General features: G+C 42.0%; 1 protein-coding gene across 3 annotated transcripts in view; it reads left to right on the plus strand.

Moving 5' to 3' along the window:
• IFT57 (intraflagellar transport 57) overlaps positions 1-20903 on the plus strand; it is a 32717-nt gene extending 11814 nt beyond the window's left edge. For 2 of the 3 annotated variants that reach the window (XM_074972877.1, XM_074972868.1), the window contains exons 3-11: positions 609-727; positions 1733-1823; positions 4663-4731; positions 5292-5414; positions 9299-9370; positions 14096-14227; positions 15705-15767; positions 19232-19298; positions 20620-20902. In XM_074972877.1, the coding sequence (XP_074828978.1) occupies positions 609-727; positions 1733-1823; positions 4663-4731; positions 5292-5414; positions 9299-9370; positions 14096-14227; positions 15705-15767; positions 19232-19298; positions 20620-20798 (915 nt within the window). In that variant the 3' untranslated portion in view covers positions 20799-20902. Of the gene's footprint in view, positions 1-608; positions 728-1732; positions 1824-4662; positions 4732-5291; positions 5415-9298; positions 9371-14095; positions 14228-15704; positions 15768-19231; positions 19299-20619 lie in introns of all 3 variants that reach the window. The other variant, XM_074972861.1, reaches the window with a different exon arrangement.
• The last annotated feature ends 479 nt before the right edge of the window (positions 20904-21382 follow it).

Here is a 21382-nt window from a genome sequence, read left to right on the forward strand (position 1 = left end):
AGCTGCTCAGCTGTTGATAGCCTCTCATTGGAAAAAGAAAAATAGTGCGTCCAACTCTAGAGGAATTGTTCAAAAAATATGGAAAAATTAATGTATGAATTATGTACCCATCAAAACAGAGGATACATAGCTATTTAGATTTATTCAATACTCCGTGTGTTCATCTGCCAAAAAAAAAAAAAAAACAGTACACCTGGCCAATTTTTTCAATAGACATGCCTAATTTGTGAAATATATGTAATTAGAGATTTTACATCATTTAATAAAATCACTAGAAACAGTGTGGAGTACTGTTAATATGCTCACTCTGTAATGTGGTAATACCCTGTTAAATAGAAAGATCTGATGATTGTATTCCAGAATAATGTTTCTCTAAACAAAAGCACATTTATTATAATTATTGTTTTGTCTCTGATATTTACATGGCAAGGATTTGTAAATCTGTTAAAACTTCCTAAATAAAGAAATAGTTAAATAAAAGTGGGTAGAAATTTGTAGAAGCACCATATGCTGTGAACACTTTGGTAATAGTCAAGAAAATCTGGTTACCTGTCTGAAAGAAAACATTCGTAATTGCTGGCCAGTGATCTTGTATTTGTTTGTTGTAGGGGAGGTCTGTGGATTTTCCTCCTTCAAAGTTAAAGGCAGGTTATGGAGAGCAAGCATGTTATGTTCTTGATTGTTTAGCTGAAGAAGCCTTGAAACATACTGACTTTAGCTGGAAAAGGTATAGTGTACTTATAAGAATCCCCCTGTATAACTTGTTTTCAAATGAACAAATGCTAATTGTACAGGATGACAGACCTCGTGTACATTAATGAAGCCAGAACAAATAAGTGTTAAATCTTTATTTGTAGTTACACAGGTTCAAAAGATTAGTTCAGTCAAGCTTGTAACAGTAGGACAAATGAATTCCAAATGCACTACCACTCAATTTGGTGGAGTTACACCAGAGCTGAATTTGGACAATTTTTTTTTTCCTTTCATTTAACTAGATTAGATTAGCTGGGTTAGTTTAAATGCTCTCGTTTATCTTCCTCTATAGTATTATCTTTTGCTAGTCAAACACTTGGGTAGTGACCTATTGATCGATGTCTTGTTATAACCTCTCAATACCTAATTTCTGACTCTTTCAATGATAAGTAAAGTAAACTTTAGTGTCTAGATGCAATTAAACAATAAGATCAGTACATATTGTGATGAGAAGGAAAATTTGGGAGAAAGGTGAGCAGAGAGAAATTTCCAAGAAGTGAAATTTTGTTTAAAAATACTTAAAAAAAAATCCTTAGTTTGGCTCTGAAATGGTACAGAGGAAATGAATTTAATGACTAACATATACTATTTACTATTATGTATCGCTAAAACATTGTCAATAAGACAAAAATTAATCTGTAGAGACTCATGCTTGAATCTTGTAAGATTAAGTCACAAGTGAAAATGAATCTGAACCTAATCCCTAGGTGTCTTCACAAGAGAGAAACTGTACTGTTTGGCACAATAGTGAATCCATGTATTGAGTTCTAAGGCTAGACTCGTCAAAATTTTTCAGGTCAAGTCTGTAATGTGTTGTGTCTATGTAAATTCCTCATCACTGTGCTTCATTATACCTGGGCATAGTCAGCATCCATAACTGTCTCCTAATAATTTTGTTTGTTTCTAATTCTTCTTGAGAAGTACATTTATTGTTTGTTTTGAAAGCTGTAATGTTCTGAGAACATGTATGTTATTTCAGACCAGCATACCCAACAGAGGAGCTAGAAGAAGAAGCAATAACAGAAGATGATGCAGAATTGACACTTAATAAACTGGAGGAAGAAATTGAGGTAGGTCCATATGATTTTTTTCCAGTTATACTTCTCAACGGTGAGCTTTTTGTTCTAGTGTTCTTTATTTTATTGTTTTGTTATTGTCCACGCCCTCATCTTTTTTTTCCCTAGACTTTCCTGTGTTGTCAGCTCCTCTTTACTTCCTCTTGTTCTCATTTTAATTTAATTTAATTTAATTTAGAGCATAGTGCTCTAGACTGTAAACCTGGCAGAGCATCTGTCTTTATCTGCATGTACAAGTATTGTAAAGCATCATAGACATTTATGGTGGTATAGAAATAAATACATTATTTACTATGGGACTGAATCCTGAGGTGCTTTGTTTCTACTGAGGCAAACTCTTATTGATGTTAATTGGAGTTTTTGTTTGAGCAAGGACTTCAGGAACTGGCCTATTGCTAAAAAGTCACACACCACTTCACAAATGCAGGGCCCAATCCTAAAACCCTTATTTACACAAATAGTCTAGAAACCTAAACGTGAGTTGCGGAACAAGATATATTTCTTGAATGAAGCATTTGCAACCTGAGTCCAATCCAACTCCAAATGAAGTCTTTCCACAGACTTGAAGAATTAGTAGTACTCAAAAAGAAAAACAGTGCATACAGAGGTAGACCTTGTACATTTAAATTATTTCTGTTGTAAATGGTTTCTATGCTGATTTACTTTGGTGTTTCTTTTTCTGTTAAAATGGAAAATTCCTATCGCCTAGTTCCTAAATATAAAGATTATTGTAAGGCTGCATTGTTAACAAAAGATTGTGACACCTGGACTTAAGATGTACAAATGTATTTTTAATTTCTGCTGATGGATGGATGTTGAGTGGCTGTTTGGTTGCTAAAGGTCTTTTTCACTCAGATATTTTTATAGGACTTGAGTCTAATTTTCCATAAACTGGTGGTATGACATCATCACAGGATCTTTTCATCTGGATGAGATCATGTCAGCATCTTCAAAAGTGGCCTCCATTCTGTGTTTTTGATTTTCTCGGAGTCATGGATATGCAGCCTCTGTGGCATGCAAACATTGAATATTTTTTTTAATTGCTGGCTTAAGCAGTACTTTTCCCAAATATGATGCTAGCTAAACATGACCTAACTCAAACATGTGTTAGCCTGGCACCTGATTTGTCAAAAGGCATTGGAGAGAGGTGAGGCCAGGCTGAGTAAGCGCAATTCACAAGCCAAAAGAATTAAGGGTAAAGTAAAAAAGCCTCCCCTGTTGGGTCAGCGAACCACCTGAGGGAAGACTTGTGTTCTTGAGACGTAAGGCCAGGCAGTCTAGGGAGAGGAAGTCAAGATATTGACTAATGTGTTATGGAAGCCTTTTGGCCAGTCTCCCTGCCCCCGGAGGACAAGGTCCAACTAGTGAGAAGTACTGTGTAAGTAACGTCATCTGACTCTTTGACTGCAGTCCCAGCTCCTATGGCAGAAGAGTCTAGAGGACTGCAAGAGTTGAAGAGTTTGCAAACCCCCGTTATCTTATGTATGGCTTTTTTTTCTTTTTCTTTTTTCCTTTTGTTTTTATTAGCTGGGAGACATCCCAGCCTTACCTTCTTTAATCTTAAGGTGGGAAAGTGTGGTTGTATAGGTGCATGTGTGTATGAGTATCCATAAAATCTACACAGGGAAGGCACAAGAAAGAAAGTTCCCCAGATTTTAAAAAATCCTAAACTCAGCCTCCTAGGTGTTCAGTAAAAGTGTGTTCTGTGTCTGAGAATCCTAAGAAACTTAACCTGTCAGCTGTAAACTGTTAAGAATTGTCAGACTTCTACTCACTAGAGTATTTTGTTGAGGTTGTGTGATCTATGTTGGTGGCGAGGAATACCACACAGTTGAAATCTAAGGAGGAATCTTATATTTGACTTTGAGGTTGTGGTTTAGAAGACTTTAATCAATAATTTGGTTTCAGTTATAAAATATTCAGCCAGCTCTAAATTTTGATTTCATTGCCAATGGTAAAACTCCTTAGTTGGGGTTTTTACCAATGGAAAACCACCTCCTTAGATTCCTCTTTGGAATTATAAGGAATATTTGTTGTATTAATGTAATGATTTAATTCCAATCCAATATACTTTAACTTTTAATTCAGTTTAGTAGTGTTAATAGTTTAGTTTTAGTGATATGCTTTCTTGCTTTTAAGTGTAATCGTTTTAATAAAATTTATAAAACTGGTACTGAATCATATTTCTTTTAATAAGTAACAAGGGTGAAGACTCCTTGGGGAATATTAGCTGGTCGATTCTAAAACCCCAGTTTAGCCTTTGGTTCTCACAACTATTATTATTTATTTTTTATTATTTATATTATGGTAGTGCTCAGTCACAGACCAGACCCTCACTGTGTTATATGCTGTACAAATATATGTCAAAAAACAGTCCCTGCCTGGCAGAGCTTAAAGGATTGTGCCTAAGGATCAAATTTTGCACTGGCGTGAAGTGTAGATTTAGTCATTTGCACCAATACTAAACTGATCTTTGGAGTAGATCTGCCTTGTGTATGTTAATGTAAGATATTGTGTCACTTGTTGAGCTGAATGGAATGTAACTTCCGTTTGACAAATGAATTAAGGCTGTGGTTTTTCAAGAGTCTTGGGAACTGGACACCCAGCTCCCTTATTTTCCCCTTAAAATCCCAGCTAAAATCTAACTTCTATAAAAGAAACATACTACCCAAAGATGCTGCATCATATGAATTTTGATAAACACATGCTGTACTTTCAAAAACTACATGATATTTTACAAAAACTTGAAAAATATTTTGTTCTGCTTCAGGAAAAGCTGAAGGAAAATAATGCAGTATTTACTAATGAAATGTTTTGCAACGTTTCTTTTAAGGAAGAAGAGACAGACAATGAAGAGAACTTTATTGATCTGAATGTTCTAAAGGCACAAACTTATAGATCAGTAAGTTATTACCTATTAGCACCCTGATAAAGTATAGCAGATCTTAACATCTTAAACCATAACTTATTTACATCGGTTTTACAATTTATTATGAATAAAGGCTGTCACTTGATTTTCATCTGAAAATCTTAATATAATATAAATATCAAAAACATACTAACTATAGAGGACCAACTTATTTTAAAAGACACAAATACATCAGGTTTCTAAACTGCAGAATCTCTTAAAGTTATACAAATCTTGAAGAATCAGCTTCCAAGAACTTAAATAGCACCTTGTTTCTATGTACGTATTATTTTTTAATTGGGTCTAAAATAGTTTCATGTCTGTTATCTTACTGGTAATGCTTTACTCATTCATTTTAATATTTAGTAAAATCAGATAAGATGTTTTAAATCCTAGTACTTACAGGTGCAAAGAAACAACAATAAATCATAAAATAATATAAATCAAATAGTTGTAAATTTTCCTAACCATGAATATTTCTCCCTGTTCTGAATGTCTTAAGCCGTTGTAACTTGATCACCTAGCAATTGTTTTCTATTGATATGTTTGTTTAGGATATGAATGAATCCACAAAACAAGAAGAGATTTTAGAGTCCACAACAGATGCAGCAGAGTGGAACCTGGAAGTGGAACGTGTTCTTCCACAACTGAAAGTTACAATCAGAACTGATAATAAGGTGTGTAAGAGCATGTGTATGTTTTGGTATAAATGAATTGAATAAGCAGTTTATGATGAATATCTGCCATTTTTATATATCCCAGTCTTTAAAAAACACTGAATAGTTTACAGTGAGATGTTCCAAAACTACCTGTAGCTTGCTGTCCCCAGCAAGAGATCTGAGAGAGAGAGAATTATTTATTTTAATGTTTTTCTAACATTCTACAATAATTTATACTGTACTAATATCAGAGCATTTCAGTCATTTGCTAATGTGTAATTTAATTCCAGTGGAAACTTTTTAAAACATGGAAAACACTTTTCAGATTGAACCTTTAATTTAGCTTGTAATAAAAGTTTTTTTTGGGACAGTTACAGAAATACAGCAAACACATGGAGTACTATTGGATGGTACGTTTGTGTCAGCCACATGAGAGATGTAGATTCTAGTTCAGAGGTGGGCAAACTACGGCCTGCGGGACCGTCCTGCCTGGCCTTTGAGCTCCTGGCCGGGGAGGCTCGCCCCCGGCCCCTCCTCCTCTGTCCCCCTTCTCCTGTAGTGACGCTGCGCACGGGCAGCGTGGCTGGCTCCATCCCGGCAGTGGGGCTGCGAGCTCCTGCCGCTCTGAGAGGCATGGTAAGGGGGCAGCAGTGGGGAGGGTTGGGTAGAGGGTTCCGGGGGCCAGTCAAGGAGCAGGGGGTGGTTGGATGGGGTAGAGGTTCTGTGGGGGGGGCTGTCAGGAGTGGGGAACAGTGGGAGTTGGATAGGGTGTGGGAGGCTGGGGGGCCTATCAGGGGGCGGGGTTGTGGATAGGGGTCGGGGCAGTCAGGGGACAGGGAGCAGGGGAGGTTGGATAGGGGGCGAGGTCCTGGGGGGCCTGTCAGGGGGCAGGGGTGTGGATAGGGGTCGGGGGGGCAGTCAGGAGATAGAGAGCAAGGGGGGGTTGGATAGGTGTAAGAGACCTGGGGAGCCTGTCAGGGGGCGGGGGTGGGGATAGGGGGCAGGGCAGTCGGGACAGGGAGCGGGGGGGTTAGATGGGGGTGGGATCCCGGGGGGGGCGGTGGTTAGGGGCAGGGGATTTTGGGAGGGGGCGGTTAGGGGACAAGGAGTGTGGGGGGGGGTGGATGGTTTGGAGGTTCTGAGGGGGGCCGTCAGGGGGTGGATGGAGCCAGGCTGTTTGGGGGCCACAGCCTTCCCTACCCAGTCCTCCATACAGTTTCGCACCCTGATGTGGCCCTTGGGCCAAAAAGTTTGCCCACCCCTGTTCTAGTTCCAGCTCTGCTACAAACGTTTCTAAGTTTGGGTCACCTCTGTCTGGTCCTCAGCCCATTTATTAAATGACAAAGGGGAGCATGGTATCTGTCTACTGTAGGGGAATGAAGCCTTGCTAAATGTGAGCTGTGAAGTGTAGAATTTTGTTAAAGCCAATCAGTGCAAGAGTCTAGACTACAATGCATGATCTGCTGGTTCCCAACCCAGAGCACTATCTCCCATGTTAAACACAGGAGGAAGAGGATTCATTGTCCCAGTGTCTATGCTTTAGTGTTCTGAGAGATTCCCTAACTGGAGGCAGGTCTCCTTTCGTATCTGGCTTCTCCCACTCAGTAGTATAAAGAAGAGCATTACACTTCATACTCTCTACAATTTCCTAAGTTATGCATACACACTCAGAACCAGTGGAAGATTTGGCAGATTATGAACAGAGTGTGTTATAAAATAAATAGTACAGGAACTCCTCACTTAACGTCGTCCCAGTTAACGTGGTTTCGTTCCTGATCTATTAGGGAATAAACTCATTTAAAGTTGCTCAGTGTTCCTTTATAAGGTCTTTTGGCAGCTGCCTGCTTTGTCCAATGCTGGCAGAATTCTCTGGAAGAGAAGCCCCTCCTTGTGGGGATTAGAACCAAAGGGGCCGGAACACCCCCACCCCCATCAGCTCCCCTCAATCCCCTGTAAGGTATATGGCTGGGCAACTTCCCAGCAGCAGTTCAGGTGGCCCTCCCCCACTGCAGTGCTGCTCCTACCCTGTCCTCTGAATTGGAGCTGCTCCTCGGAGCTTCCTGCTTGCTGGGGGAGGAGGGGAGAGAGGTGCTGATATCAGGATGTCCGCCTGCTCCTGCCCCCCGCTCCGTACCCCCAAAGCGGAGGAGGGGGACAAGGCTCAGGGACAGAAAGGAGGGAGCTTGCTGGAAGCTGTTGCTTCCTGTCTGAATTGGCTGATCTGCTTAAAAGGGCAAGGTACTTGAAGTAGGGTCAGTGTACTTAAAGGGACAATGCACATCTCTCTGTCTCTCTCTCTCTCTCACTCATGCATGCACCCGTCAGCACCTGTGTAGCCATGCATGTGCTGTCAGGAGGAGGGAGTGGTGCGCTCCAGCTGGATAGCGTGGGCTCATCATGTTCAGTTTTTGCAGGGAAGTGTTTGCAGCTACTGCCCTGCATCTGTTGTGTTTCCTCCCTCCTGCCTCAGTCCGTGCTGCCTTGTAGAGTGTGAGGCTACATTAACTACAGCGTATTAACCCTTGAGGGCTCAGCCAAGTGCTAGTTCATCATTTAGCAGCAAGGCATTCCCTGGGAAATATCCCACCCTCTTACTCCACCACCTCAACCAAGCTTCATAATCATTCATTGCTGTGTACAATATGAAACAGTTTGTTTAAAATTGTTTAAAACTTATACTGTACATAATATCTTTTGTCTGGTGAAAAAAATATCCCTGGACCTAAATTCCCGTCCACCCTCCATTTACATTAATTCTTATGAGGAAATTGGATTCGCTTAACATTGTTTCGCATAAAGTTGCATTTTTCAGGAACATAACTACAACGTTAAGTGAGGAGTTAGTGTATGTGCAAATCCAAAGTACTTCTTAACAAAAAACCAAAACAACCCAATCCTGTAAATTTGACATCACAACCAATTTTCACCAAACCAACAAAAAGACACTTTTTTTTTAAGGTCTGCTGCCAAACTTTAAGCCTCTACTACCTGCCAGTGTAAAATTCATCTTTCTTTTTGCAGCCTTTGCCTAATTTCTGAACAGATTGTGTTGGACATGAGCAAGATTATAGGCAATAAGCCTCAGAGGTGTAACAGCTGCTAGAGCTGTGATTTGTGCTGGTCTCATCTCATATAGGCACCAGTCTAGCAAAACACTGAAGCACACGTGTATTCTCATTGAAGTTAGTACGGCTACTCATGCTTAAAGTATTTTGCCACATTGGGCCATGGTTTGGTGTGCGGATTTTAGAAAACGGAGTAATATTTTATAAGGTATTTTTCTCAAATCTATATGTCGCTTATGTATGTTTGCTGTCATCTGTACGTTTTTCTTCCCCTCCCCCCCTTTCTTTCCCCTGCCCTTACAAAGAAGGGGGTTAGGTAATCTTGCTTTTTCATTTCCTTCCTCTCTTCTCCTGATGACTCTAGAGGTGAATTGGAAAGGGAAGATCTGACCATTTGAACATTGGCAGGTCTTTTGACATTTTAGCTATGCCCTCTTTCTCTGCCTGAGACCTAGCAGAGCTCATGGAGTTGTAATCAATAGTCTCAATATTTGTGCCTGGAAGGCCCCATCACAATGTTTTGTAGCAGAAGAACTTTAATGAAGATCAAATACACTCCAGAGAGTGTGGCCTCGGACATGTTCAGTATTTGGTTTTGGACATGAATGTCACAGTGTGACATTTAAGAGTCTGATAAATTACTTCACCATAAAGCAGCTGCCTGAAGGGATGGAATAGGGCAGCTGTGCAACTGCACACAGCAACAGTACTCAATGGATATGGGCAGGTAGGACAATAGCTTTGAGTCACATACAAGCCTCTTTAGCTCTTTCATGCTTATGCTGTTATCTGAATTTATAATCTAGACATTTTATTATCTTTCTGATGTATTGTTAGGATTGGAGAATCCACATAGATCAAATGCATCAGCACAAAGATGGAATCGAATCTGCTTTAAAAGAGACGAGGGTATGTCTTGTACATTCAGAGTACTCTACTGGTCTTCCAGCATTTTTTTTAACTGCCTTCTTTGCCCTGGTCTACACTACGAGTTTAGGTCGAATTTAGCAGCGTTAGATGGATTTAACCCTGCACCCGTCCACACAATGAAGCCATTTTTGTCGACTTAAAGGGCTCTTAAAATTGATTTCTGTACTCCTCCCCGACGAGGGGATTAGCGCTGAAATCGACATTGCCGGGTCGAATTTGGGTTAGTGTGGACGCAATTTGACAGTATTGGCCTCCAGGAGCTATCCCAGAGTGTTCCATTGTGACCGCTCTGGACAGCACTTTCAACTCAGGTGCACTAGCCAGGTACACAGGAACAGCACCGGGAACTTCTGAATTTCATTTCCTGTTTGGTCAGCGTGGCGAGGTCATCAGCAGAGGTGACCATGCAGTCCCAGAATCGCAAAAGAGGTCCAGCATGGACCAAACGGGAGGTACTGGATCTGATCGCTGTAGGGGGAGACTAATCCGTGCTATCAGAACTCCGTTCCAAAAGACGAAATGCCAAAATATTTGAAAAAATCTCCAAGGGCATGAAGGACAGAGGCTATAACAGGGACCCGCAGCAGTGCCGCGTGAAACTTAAGGAGCTCAGGCAAGCCTACCAAAAATCCAAAGAGGCAAACGGACGCTCCGGGTCAGACCCACAGACATGCCGCTTCTATGATGAGCTGCATGCAATTCTAGGGGATGCCCCTACCACTACCCCACCCCAGTACGTGGACTCCTGCAAGGGGGGAGTCTCACACAATAGGGATGAGGATTTTGGGGATGAGGAAGATGAGGATGAAACCATTCTCCCTGATAGCCAGGAGCTGTTTATCACCCTGGAGCCAATACCCTCCCAACCCCCCCAAGGTGGGCTCCCGGACCTTGGAAGGCGGAGAAGGCACCTCTGGTGAGTGTACCTTTGTAAATATAATACATGGTTTAAAAGCAAGCGTGTTTAATGATTGATTTGCCCTGAAGACTTGGGATGCGTTTGCGTCCAATACAGCTACTGGAAAAGTCTGGTAACATGTCTGGGGATGGAGCAGAAATCCTCCAGGGACATCTCCATGAAGCTCTCCTGGAGGTACTCCCAAAGCCTTTGCAAAAGGCGGTTTCTGGGGAGGGCGGCGTTATTCCATCCTCCATGGTAGGACACTTAACCATGCCAGGCCAGTAGCACGTAGTCTGGAATCATTGCATAACAAAGCATGGCAGCATATGGTCCCGGTGTTTTGCTGGCATTCAAGCAACACCTGGTTTTTATCTCTCTGTGTTATCCTCAGGAGAGTGATATCATTCATGGTCACCTGGTTGAAATAGGGGAATTTTATTAAGGGGACATTCAGAGGTGGCCATTCCTGCTGGGCTGTTTGCTTGTGGCTGAAAAGAAATCCTCCCCACTGTTAGCCACGTGGTGGGGGGAGGGGTGAAGCGATCATCCCAGAGAATTGGGAAGGGTGAGAGGCGACCTTGTACCAAAAGCACATGTGCAATGTCATGTTAACAGCTTGGTTCACCATGAAAGAGTCTACCCATTGTTCTCTAAAATGTGTCTTTTTAAATACTACTCTCCCTTTTTTTCCTCCCACAGCTGCAAATATTTCAACACTCCCCCTATCATCTCCGTCCCAGAGGCTAGCGCAGATAAGAAGGTGAAAAAACCGCACTCCCGATGAAATATTCTCTGAGATCATGCAGTCCTCCCGCACTGAAATAGCTCAGCAGAATGTGTGGAGGCAAGCAATGTCAGAGTCCAGGAAAGCACAAAATGAACACGAGAAGAGGTGGCGGGATCAAGATGATAGGTGGTGGCAGCGTGATGAGAGGAGGCAGGATGCAATGCTGAGGCTACTGGAGGATCAAACTGATATGCTCCAGCGTATGGTTGAGCTGCAGGAAAGGCATCAGGAGCACAGACCACCGCTGCAGCCCCTGTGTAACCAACTGCCTTCCTCCTCAAGTTCCATAGCCTCCTCAGCCAGACACCCAAGAACGTTGCGGGGGGGGGGCCTCTGGGCACCCAACCACTGCACCCTAGAGGACTGACCAAGCAACAGAAGGCTGGCATTCAATAAGTTTTGAAGTGCAGTGTGGCCTTGTTCTTCCCTCCTCCACCACCCCACCCGGTGCTTCCCTCCTTCCCCAGCCCTCCTGGACTACCCTGGCATTTGTGTGATGAATTAATAAAGAATGCATGAATTTGAAACAACAATGACTTTATTGCCTCTGCAAGCTGTGATCGAAGGGGGGAGGTCAGCTGGCTTACAGGGAAGTAGAGTGAACCAAGGAGGCGGGTTTCCATCAAGGAGAAACAAACAGAACTGTCACACCGTATCCTGGTCAGCCATGAAACTGGTTTTCAAAGCTTCTCTGATGCACAGCGCGCCCTGCTGTGCTCTTTTAACCGCTCTGGTGTCTGGCTGCGCATAATCAGCGGCCAGGTGATTTGCCTCAACCTCCCACCTCACCATAAACGTCTCCCCCTTACTCTTACAGATATTGTGGAGCACACAGCAAGCAGTAATAACAGTGGGAATATTGGTTTCGCTGAGGTCTAACCGAATCAGTAAACTGCTCCAACACGCTTTTAAATGTCCAAATGCACATTCTACCACCATTCTGCACTTGCTCAGCCCATAGTTGAACAGCTCCTGACTACTGTCCAGGGTGCCTGTGTATGGCTTCATGAGCCATGGCATTAAGGGGTAGGCTGTGTCCCCAAGGATAACTGTAGGCATTTCAACATCCCCAATGGTTATTTTCTGGTCTGGAAAGTAAGTCCCTTGCTGCAGCTGTTGAAACAGACCAGAGTTCCTGAAGATGCGAGCGCCATGTACCTTTCCCGGCCATCCCACACTGATGTTGGTGAAACGTCCCTTGTGATCCACCAGTGCGTGCAGCACCCCGAAAAGTACCCCTTTCGGTTTATGTACTGGCTGCCAAGGTGGTCCGGTCCCAAGATAGGGATATGGGTTCCGTCTGTCGCCCCACCACAGTTAGGGAATCCCATTGCAGCAAAGCCATCCACTATGACCTGCACTTTTCCCAGAGTCACTAACCTTGATAGCAGCGGCTCAGTGATTGTGTTGGCTGCTTGGATCACAGCAGCCCCCACAGTGGATTTGCCCACTCCAAATTGATTCCTAACTGACTGGTAGCTGTCTGGCGTTGCAAGGTTCTAGAAGGCGATCACCACTCGCTTGTGAACTGTAACGGTTGCTCTCATCTTGGTATTCTTGCGCTTCAGTTCTATGAAAGTGCCCTTACGCATGCAAAAGTTTTGCAGCCACTGGGAATCATCCCAGACCCCCAACACTATGCGGTCCCACCAATCTGTGCTTGTTTCCCGGGCTCAGAATCGGCATTCCACAGCATGAGCCTGTCCCATTGCCACCAGGATGTCCAATTTGCATGGGGCTCGTGCTTTGAGAGAAGTCTGTGTCCATGTCCTCATCACTCGTCACTGCGCTGCCGTCACCTCCTCGCCTGCTTTTGCAGGTTCTGGTTCTGAACATATTGCAGGATAATGCACGAGGTGTTTACAATGCTCATAACTGCCGTGGTGATCTGAGCGGGCTCCATGCTTGCCGTGGTATGGCATCTGCAGGAGAGCAGAGTTGCAGCAGAAGCAGTGGCTGATGATGGATGCCACGAGAATAGATATTTATAGAGAACGACAAGAGGACCTGCGAGGTGGATTCATGAGAGCAGAGTTAAAGCGGAAGCAGTGGTTCGATGGTGGCGGTTAGCAGTACTACTGCACCATCTGCTTAAAGCAGTATGGCGTCCGCACGGAAAAAAGACGCAAAACAATTGTCTGCCGTTGCTTTCACAGAGGGAGAGGTGACTGACGACATGTACCCAAAACCACCCACGACAATGTTTGTTTTTGCCCCATCAGGCATTGGGAGCTTAACCCAGAATTCCAATGGGTGGTGGAGACTGCGGAAACTGTGGGATAGCTACCCAGAGTGCAAAGCTCTGAAAGTCAACACTAGCCACAGAAATGTGGATGCACTCCGCCGACTTAATGCGCTTAGTGAGGGGACACACAATCAACTATATAAAATTGCTTCCTAAAAAATCAACTTCTATAAATTCGACCTAATTTCGTAGTGTTAGACATACCCTTTGATATATATTAATTGTTTGATTCAGTTTTCTGGGATTGTTTTACAGCACTATGAAGAAATGCAACAAATATGATTGAGGGCTGGCAGGATTGACAAAGGACAAATTATTGTAAAGTTGTATAATTTGTCCAAGGATAAGTAAGGGGGGACATAGCTGACTACAAGTATTTGAAGTGGGTACATCCTGAAAATGGAGAGGAATTATTAAAGACTATACTGTGGTGGATACTTCTTAATAATCAGAGGGAATTTTAAAAAGGAAAAATTAGCTAAATACTGTAGTCAGAATAACTTTCTGACAGTGAGACTTATTAGACTGGAATAATCTTAGGGGAAATGGTAGAAGCACCGTTTCTTGAGCAATTTGAATCTGGGCTAAACTAAACACTAGAAAACCTTATCATAGGTGCAGTCCTGCATTGGCCATAGGCCAAGTGTCCTAGTAATTCTTTTCCATCTCAGACTCCTATGTTTCAATATCCTTTCTGAATTAGAGGAGTTTTAACAGTGTTCATACATTACATACAAAATATAATCTTACCCACAGAATATCGTTTTCTAGGGTTACCTTGACAAACTTCATAATGAAATCAGTAGGACCCTTGAAAAGGTCAACAGTCGGGAAAAGTACCTCAACAATCAGTTGGAGCATTTGGTTCAGGAATATCGTACAGCACAGGCCCAGCTGAGTGAGGTAATGCACTGACCCATTGCTGTTGCTTTTTGTCGGACTGAGTTGTCTACAGTATGGCCCAAGGATCAAGTTCAGCCTGCAGAGTCTACATCTACTTTCTCCCTCTGACTGTAGGTAGAAGACAAAGGCCTGGATGCACAAAAGGAGTTGGATGTGGTGATTCTGAGCATCACATCTAACTTTTAGGCACCTAGAAAATCAGTGTGATAACAAAGCCTGAGTTCCTATGCAATGACTGGGGGAAAAGGGGTCATCTTAGACTGTGAACCATAAAAACTAGAATGTTAACTAATGGTAGATGCCGATGTATGCTAAGCCCTACCCATCATACAAACATAGGCACCCAAATCCAAGTTACAGAGAGGTGCCTAATGATTCTCCATCTTCCAGAGTTAGGCACCTGTGCCATTTTAGCAAGAAGCCAGGGGAGGATTAGAACTTCCCTCATAAATTTTAGCTCAGTGGTTAGGGTACTCACCTAGGATGTGGGAGGCCCCCTGTTCAAGTTCCCCTCCCTCCATCTGAGGAGGGTGAGAAGAGATTTAAACAGGAATCTGCTAGCTCTTAGGTGGGTGCCCTGACCATTGGGCTCTGGGCTAATCTGGTGGGGGGCTCTCAATCTTTCAATCAGTGATTAGAGTAACCGGAGCAGGGGGATTGAACCCTGGCTCTCCCACATGCCAGCTCAGTGCTCTCACCACCAGGCTACAGAGTCGTCATTATGCTTATGCTGTCATTGTTATGTGTATTCCCTCTCTTTCTCTAGCCCAGATGATTCTTTAATTATTTGTACTCAAAGCAACAGTTTTAACAGGAGAGGCATCCACGCATCCCATAGTGCAATAGTTAGGGCACTCACCTGGGGTAGGGGGTGTCATACCTGTTAAAACCCCTCTTCCCCCTCAGGCAGAGATGGGACTCAAACTGAGGGTGTCCCACATTCCAGGTGAGTACCCTAACTACAGGGCTTAAAGTTATGAGAGAGCTCCTCCTCCTCGTCCCTGCCTCCCCCTGGGTGGTTTGTGTGAACTTGCCTGTGGGCCCAATCCAGCATATGGATGTGGTAGAGGTGCAGTTAAACCCAGAATGGTGACAGGTTAATTTCCTCTTTTGAGAACGAGGGCCTGGGGTTCAGGACTGCTGAGTTCCATCCCAATTCTGACAAACTCACTGTGGTCTTGGGTAAGGCACTTGCACTCTCTGTGCTTCTGTTTACGCACCTGTTAATAACTAATAAAACTTACTTCCCTCACATGAGTGTTGTGATCTTTAATTGCCATTTGTTAAGGTGCTTTGAGATTCTTGAATGATAGGCATTGCAAACTCTCCCTCACACTCCATTGATTTCATTGGCACTGCATGCATGAATGAGGATTTCCAGAATTGGGATCTAAAAGAGCAACTATTATAATAAATTCTCTAATCAGTATGTATGTTTCTGTTTTGTCAATAATACAGAAAGTGTTCTCTCTTCCAGGCCAAAGAGAAATACCAGCAGGGAAGTGGAGGAGTAACAGAAAGGACTAGAACTCTTTCTGAGGTAGAATATATTTTCACATAATTTGTGTTATGGTCTTAATTCTCAAAAGAGCTCCAATCTTTCATGCATTGTTTTCTAACTTTTAAAATAGTCCACTGTGCATAGTCATTTGACACTGGGGTTTACCATTGTATGAAATAAACTTTTTCATATGAAGTACTTTTCATATCAATGTTTAGAATTTGTTCATTTCGTGAAAGTGGTTTAGAACTGTGAGCCCAGGATTGAGAGAGAGATTCCAAAATTTTAATCCCAGCTCTGCTACTGATTTCTATCTGTGAGGTGGGCAAGCTACTAAAGATCTCCCCCGTAGTTTTCCTCATCTCTAAGGAGAATAATATATAAATATATAAAATAAAATATGGATTTTACCTGTCTCATTACGGCTATTGAGGATTAATCAGTCAATGTTTGTAAAGTGCTTTGAAGATGAGAAAATCCTAAATTTTATTATTTATATTTATTTAAAAAGTTAATATTTGGTACAGTGGGCCAAAAAATTTCCAATAAAAAGGTTTTTGTCAGAAGACCTGGTTTTTTCTTGAATTTTTCTGATGGAAAATGTCAATTTCAGTGACATTTTTTTATTTATCTGAAGCAATATTTTGAAACCAAGTATTTTAAAACCAGTATCAAGTGGAGCGCCCCAAGGGTCGGTCCTGGGGCCAGTTTTGTTCAATATCTTCATTAATGATCTGGAGGATGGTGTGGATTGCACCCTCAGCAAGTTTGCAGATGACACTAAACTGGGAGGAGTGGTAGATACGCTGGAGGGTAGGGATAGGAGACAGAGGGACCTAGACAAATTAGAGGATTGGGCCAAAAGAAATCTGATGAGGTTCAACCAGGACAAGTGCAGAGTCGTGCACTTAGGACGGAAGAATTCCATGCACCGCTACAGACTAGGGACCGAATGGCTTGGCAGCAGTTCTGCAGAAAAGGACCTAGGGGTTACAGTGGACGAGAAGCTGGATATGAGTCAACAGTGTGCCCTTGTTACCAAGAAGGCTAATGGCATTTTGGGGTGTATAAGTAGGGGCATTGCCAGCAGATCGAGGGACGTGATCATTCCCCTCTATTCGACATTGGTGAGGCCTCATCTGGAGTACTGTGTCCAGCTTTGGGCCCCACACTACAAGAAGGATTTTTTAAAAATTGGAAAGCGTCTAGCGGAGGGCAACAAAAATGATTAGGGGACTGGAACACGTGACTTATGAGGAGAGGCTGAGGGAACTGGGATCGTTTAGTCTGCGGAAGAGAAGAATGAGGGGGGATTTGATAGCTGCTTTCAACTACCTGAAAGGGGGTTCCGAAGAGGTTGGATCTAGACTGTTCTCAGTGGTAGCAGATGACAGAACAAGGAGTAATAGTCTCAAGTTGCAGTGGGGGAGGTTTAGGTTGGATATTAGGAAAATCTTTTTCATTAGGAGGGTGGTGAAACACTGGAATGCGATACCTAGGAAGGTGGTGGAATCTCCTTCCTTAGAGGTTTTTAAGGTCAGGCTTGACAAAGCCCTGGCAGGGATGATTTAGTTGGGGATTGGCCCTGCTTTGAGCAGGGGGTTGGATTGGATGACCTCCTCAGGTCCCTTCCAACCCTGGGATTTTATGATTCTATGAAAATGTTGATGTGGAAAATCAAAACGTTTTGTTTCAAAATATCAATTTGTTTTGATTGCAAATGTCAGTCTTTTGTTTCAACACTCCAAATCAAATAATTTATGGAAATTTCATTCACTTACTAACTTTACTATTTAGGTTACAAAAACCTTATCCACTAAGAGACTAAACTTCTGTAATAGCCCTATCTCATCACACTACTAGAATACACCAGAAACCATCATCACAACATTTATTAAGATTTTTTTTTAATGTTAGAGACACAAGGTGGATGACGTAATATCTTCTATTGGTCCATCTTTTCTTGGTGAAAGAGACATGCTTTCAAGCTAAAAGCTCTGTGGAGCTTGAAAGCAACTCTCTTTCACTAATACAAGTTGGTCCAATAAAAAATATTATCTCACCCACCTTGTATCTCTCATAGTACAAATCTGTCTTCTGAAGTGTAGGACCTCTGTAGAATTATGCTTGTTTTAAAATAATAATAAACTGTACAATTATATTTAACCTTGCATTTAATACTGCTCCATCCTAAAAGCAGAAGTGATTTTTAAAAATAGAACACTGTATGAACTTGAAGTCTTCATAATGTTTTTGTGCTTTGGTAATTAGTGTGTGACTAATAAAGAATAATGCATGACTGAGTGTGTGGATATTGGACACAATTCTAATCTCAGCTACACTGGTGCATATATGGAGTAAAGCCAGATACATTTGGTGCTACTATAGATTTTCGCTGGTATAGCTGTGATCAGAACTTGGCCCATTGGGACATACCTATACACCCTAGGTGTGTAGTGAAAATGTTTTCCTCTCTCTGAACATATTGAAATAGGGAGGTAAATGTGGCTTAGTGGTTCCAACCCATTCATTTCCATATTATGGTCAAAGTGCTTTATTAGCGAACCGGATTGCTCCCTTTTCACGATACATGCTACAGACACAATACTACTGTACATGCAGACCTTTCTATATACAGTATCAGTGCTGAAGTTTTTCTTACTCCTATACACAGACATCCCAATAAACTTTATGTACACATCCCAGGAACTTTCATTGTCTATGTTTTTATTCTGGTACCATCCCTCTGGATTCCTTAACCAACCTGTTTTTTGTAGTAACCACCATCACCTGGCAAACCACCTTCTAGCTCAGAAAACGTGATCCTTAATCTGTTGTAATGCAGACAGGAGTGCTATTCCATCAACCATTCTCTAAGGCCAGGTCTAACTACCCTCCGGATCGCCAGGTAGCGATCGATCTATCGGGGGTCGATTTATCGTGTCTAGTCTAGACTCGATAAATTGATCCCCGAGCGCTCTCCCATCAACTTCTGTACTCCACTGCCATGAGAGGCGCAAGCGGAGTCGACGGGGGAGCGGCAGCAGTCGACTCACCACCGTGAAGACGCCGCGGTAAGTAAATCTAAGTACGTCGACTTCAGCTATGCTATTCTCGTAGCTATGCTATTCTCGTAGCTGAAGTTGCATATCTTAGATTGATCCTCCCCCCCCACTAGTGTAGACCAGGCCTAAGAGAATAGTGGTTCTTGTCATCCATCAGTTACTGAAATGTATCACTTTTATTATTATTACTGTATGATGAGAGACTCTTCAAAACAGTAAACCCAGGCCACTGCCAAAATGTTATTCATGTTGCATGACTTGTATTGTTCTTTGTTTCACATTAAAAATCCAGTTTGGGATTAGTAGTTTGGCATTGAGAAATATTGTTACTCTGTTTACAGTGCTGAGCACAGATTAGTCATTTTTGTAAAATTAATGTAATTATTCAGAATTTGTTTTAATTGAAGTTCAAAAATGCACACTTAATATCAATTTCAGATTACTGAAGTGTTAGAAAAAGTAAAGCAGGAAATGGAAGAGAAGGGAAGCAGTATGACCGATGGAGGTATGTACATGCCTTCCTCAGGAAAAACCTCCCATTCCCTGAGAAACAAGTGCACATTCAGGCCTAGGTTATGGAAAAATAATCTGGTACATGAAAAATAAACAAAACAAAATTAGGAATGAGTTACTAAATAAGTGAAAACATCAGGGGTAAAATTTTCAAAGGAGCCTAAGTGATTTAGGAGTCTAAATCCCACTGGGTTCCAAAATTTTGGTTTTTGAGAATTTTACCATAAAAATCTCAGAAAATTCATGGGTTCTCTAATTTGAATAACTAAATAACTAACCCACTGCTGGTGATGTAGGGCCTGATACTGCAAACACTTACTACCATCAGATTGCTCATGGCAGTAAGCATTGTGTTTGGTGGCAAGTGTTCACAGGTTTGGGCCTATAGCCAGTAGAAAAATTCATTCTAGTACTTGTGATGGTTGTACTGTTTCTATTTTAAATTAATTCTAAAAGTCATAAAAGCCTATATGTTTTGCTGTCTTAAAGTCTCTTTTGGCTGATAAACCTGCTCTATTTCAAATGTAAAAGGAATTGTGATGCAGACATGGAGAGAATCAGGCAGGCACCCTAATAGAGTTAAACACAGGGGCTGCAACTTTATTTAATTACTGATGCCTTACTGGGATAAACCACCTGCAATAGCTATCTCACCCTGGAAGCAAAATGTATACACCCTCCCCTCACCATACAGAGTTAATCACCTGGCCTCATACCACCCTTCCTGCCCAGTGACAGTGGTGATGGGTAGAACAAGCTCCAGAGCCTGGAACCTGCAGCTCTGCTGCCCCCTGCCCTTCCCCACATGCCTTGCTCCACAAAGAGTGGTGTGGAGGGGTGAAGAAGCAGCGTCTGCTTTGCAGAGATGAAAGGGGGTGGGAGGAAAAGGAATGGGGTATATGGAACACTGCCTTAGCGTCTCCTAGCTGAGATCTTTCACTGCCAGTTGATGACAGTGTCTTCATTGTTCCCTGTTCCACCAAACTCCACCTCAGGTAGACAGGTGAGCCTTATTGCTGTGCAAAAAAATATGAAATTGGAAAACCTATTCTCATTTTTATGCACATTATCGGATCCAACATGTCAAGAAGGCAGCAAAATTATCACTGCTTATTTCTATTTTTAATATGTCTTGTGTGTTAAAAATGATGTCTCAGTAAAATCGTGTCTCCCAGAATATAACATCCTTTTGTTCATTCTCCAGTTAGCAAAGGGAGTGAATTATAGGAAAAAGTAATGCTTTTCATGTACAGGAGACTAACACATGTACTGTTTGCCCTTTTTTTTCTTTTCTTTTTTTTTTTTTTAAACAGCTCCTTTAGTAAAAATAAAGCAGGCCTTAACCAAACTGAAGCAGGAAACAGTTCAGATGGACATACGGATTGGTGTAGTGGAACACACATTACTCCAGTCAAAGCTGAAGGAGAAATCAAATATGACTAGAGATATGCATGCAACTATGATTCCTGAAACTACAATAGGTGCCTATTAAAGTTGCTTGGAATTTACTTGTATTTCAGACAAATCAATTTTTTTATAACTTGTTATTTTTACAATATGCTTATCATGCATTTTAGGGTGTTGCAGATGTGTACATAGCACTTTAGGCTCTATAAATGGAGCCATGCTGAATTTTTTGACTTAAAGGCTTTCAAACTTATTGCAAGTCTTTTATAAATACATTAATAAATTCTCATTAACTAACTTGTCTCTTCTTCTGCACTGTAGTATGTTAAGTAGTATAAAAGTCTATTGACACAGCCTATAATCTTCAAGTCTTGATTAGATATTGTGTGGTGAAAGAAAATTACTTGTGGAAGGCTTGAAAGGAATTTTAAAATGTCTGCTATTTATTCCCATTTTCATATGATTAACATTAGTATTTAATTGCTGACATTGGAATAATACAACGCCTACTCTTGCTAGAGACCTGGGTCAGATCTGATTCTGGCTACAAGTGAAAGTAAATTGTTTGGTCCCCTCCCAGCCCCTATTTGAATTTTATGTATAGAACAAAATAACCTCCATGTTTGACACAATTGGGGATGATTGATAGACTCTTCTGAGGAGGTTTTG

The sequence above is a fragment of the Natator depressus genome, chromosome 1, assembly GCF_965152275.1.
Source record: "Natator depressus isolate rNatDep1 chromosome 1, rNatDep2.hap1, whole genome shotgun sequence".
NCBI lineage: Eukaryota > Metazoa > Chordata > Testudines > Cheloniidae > Natator > Natator depressus.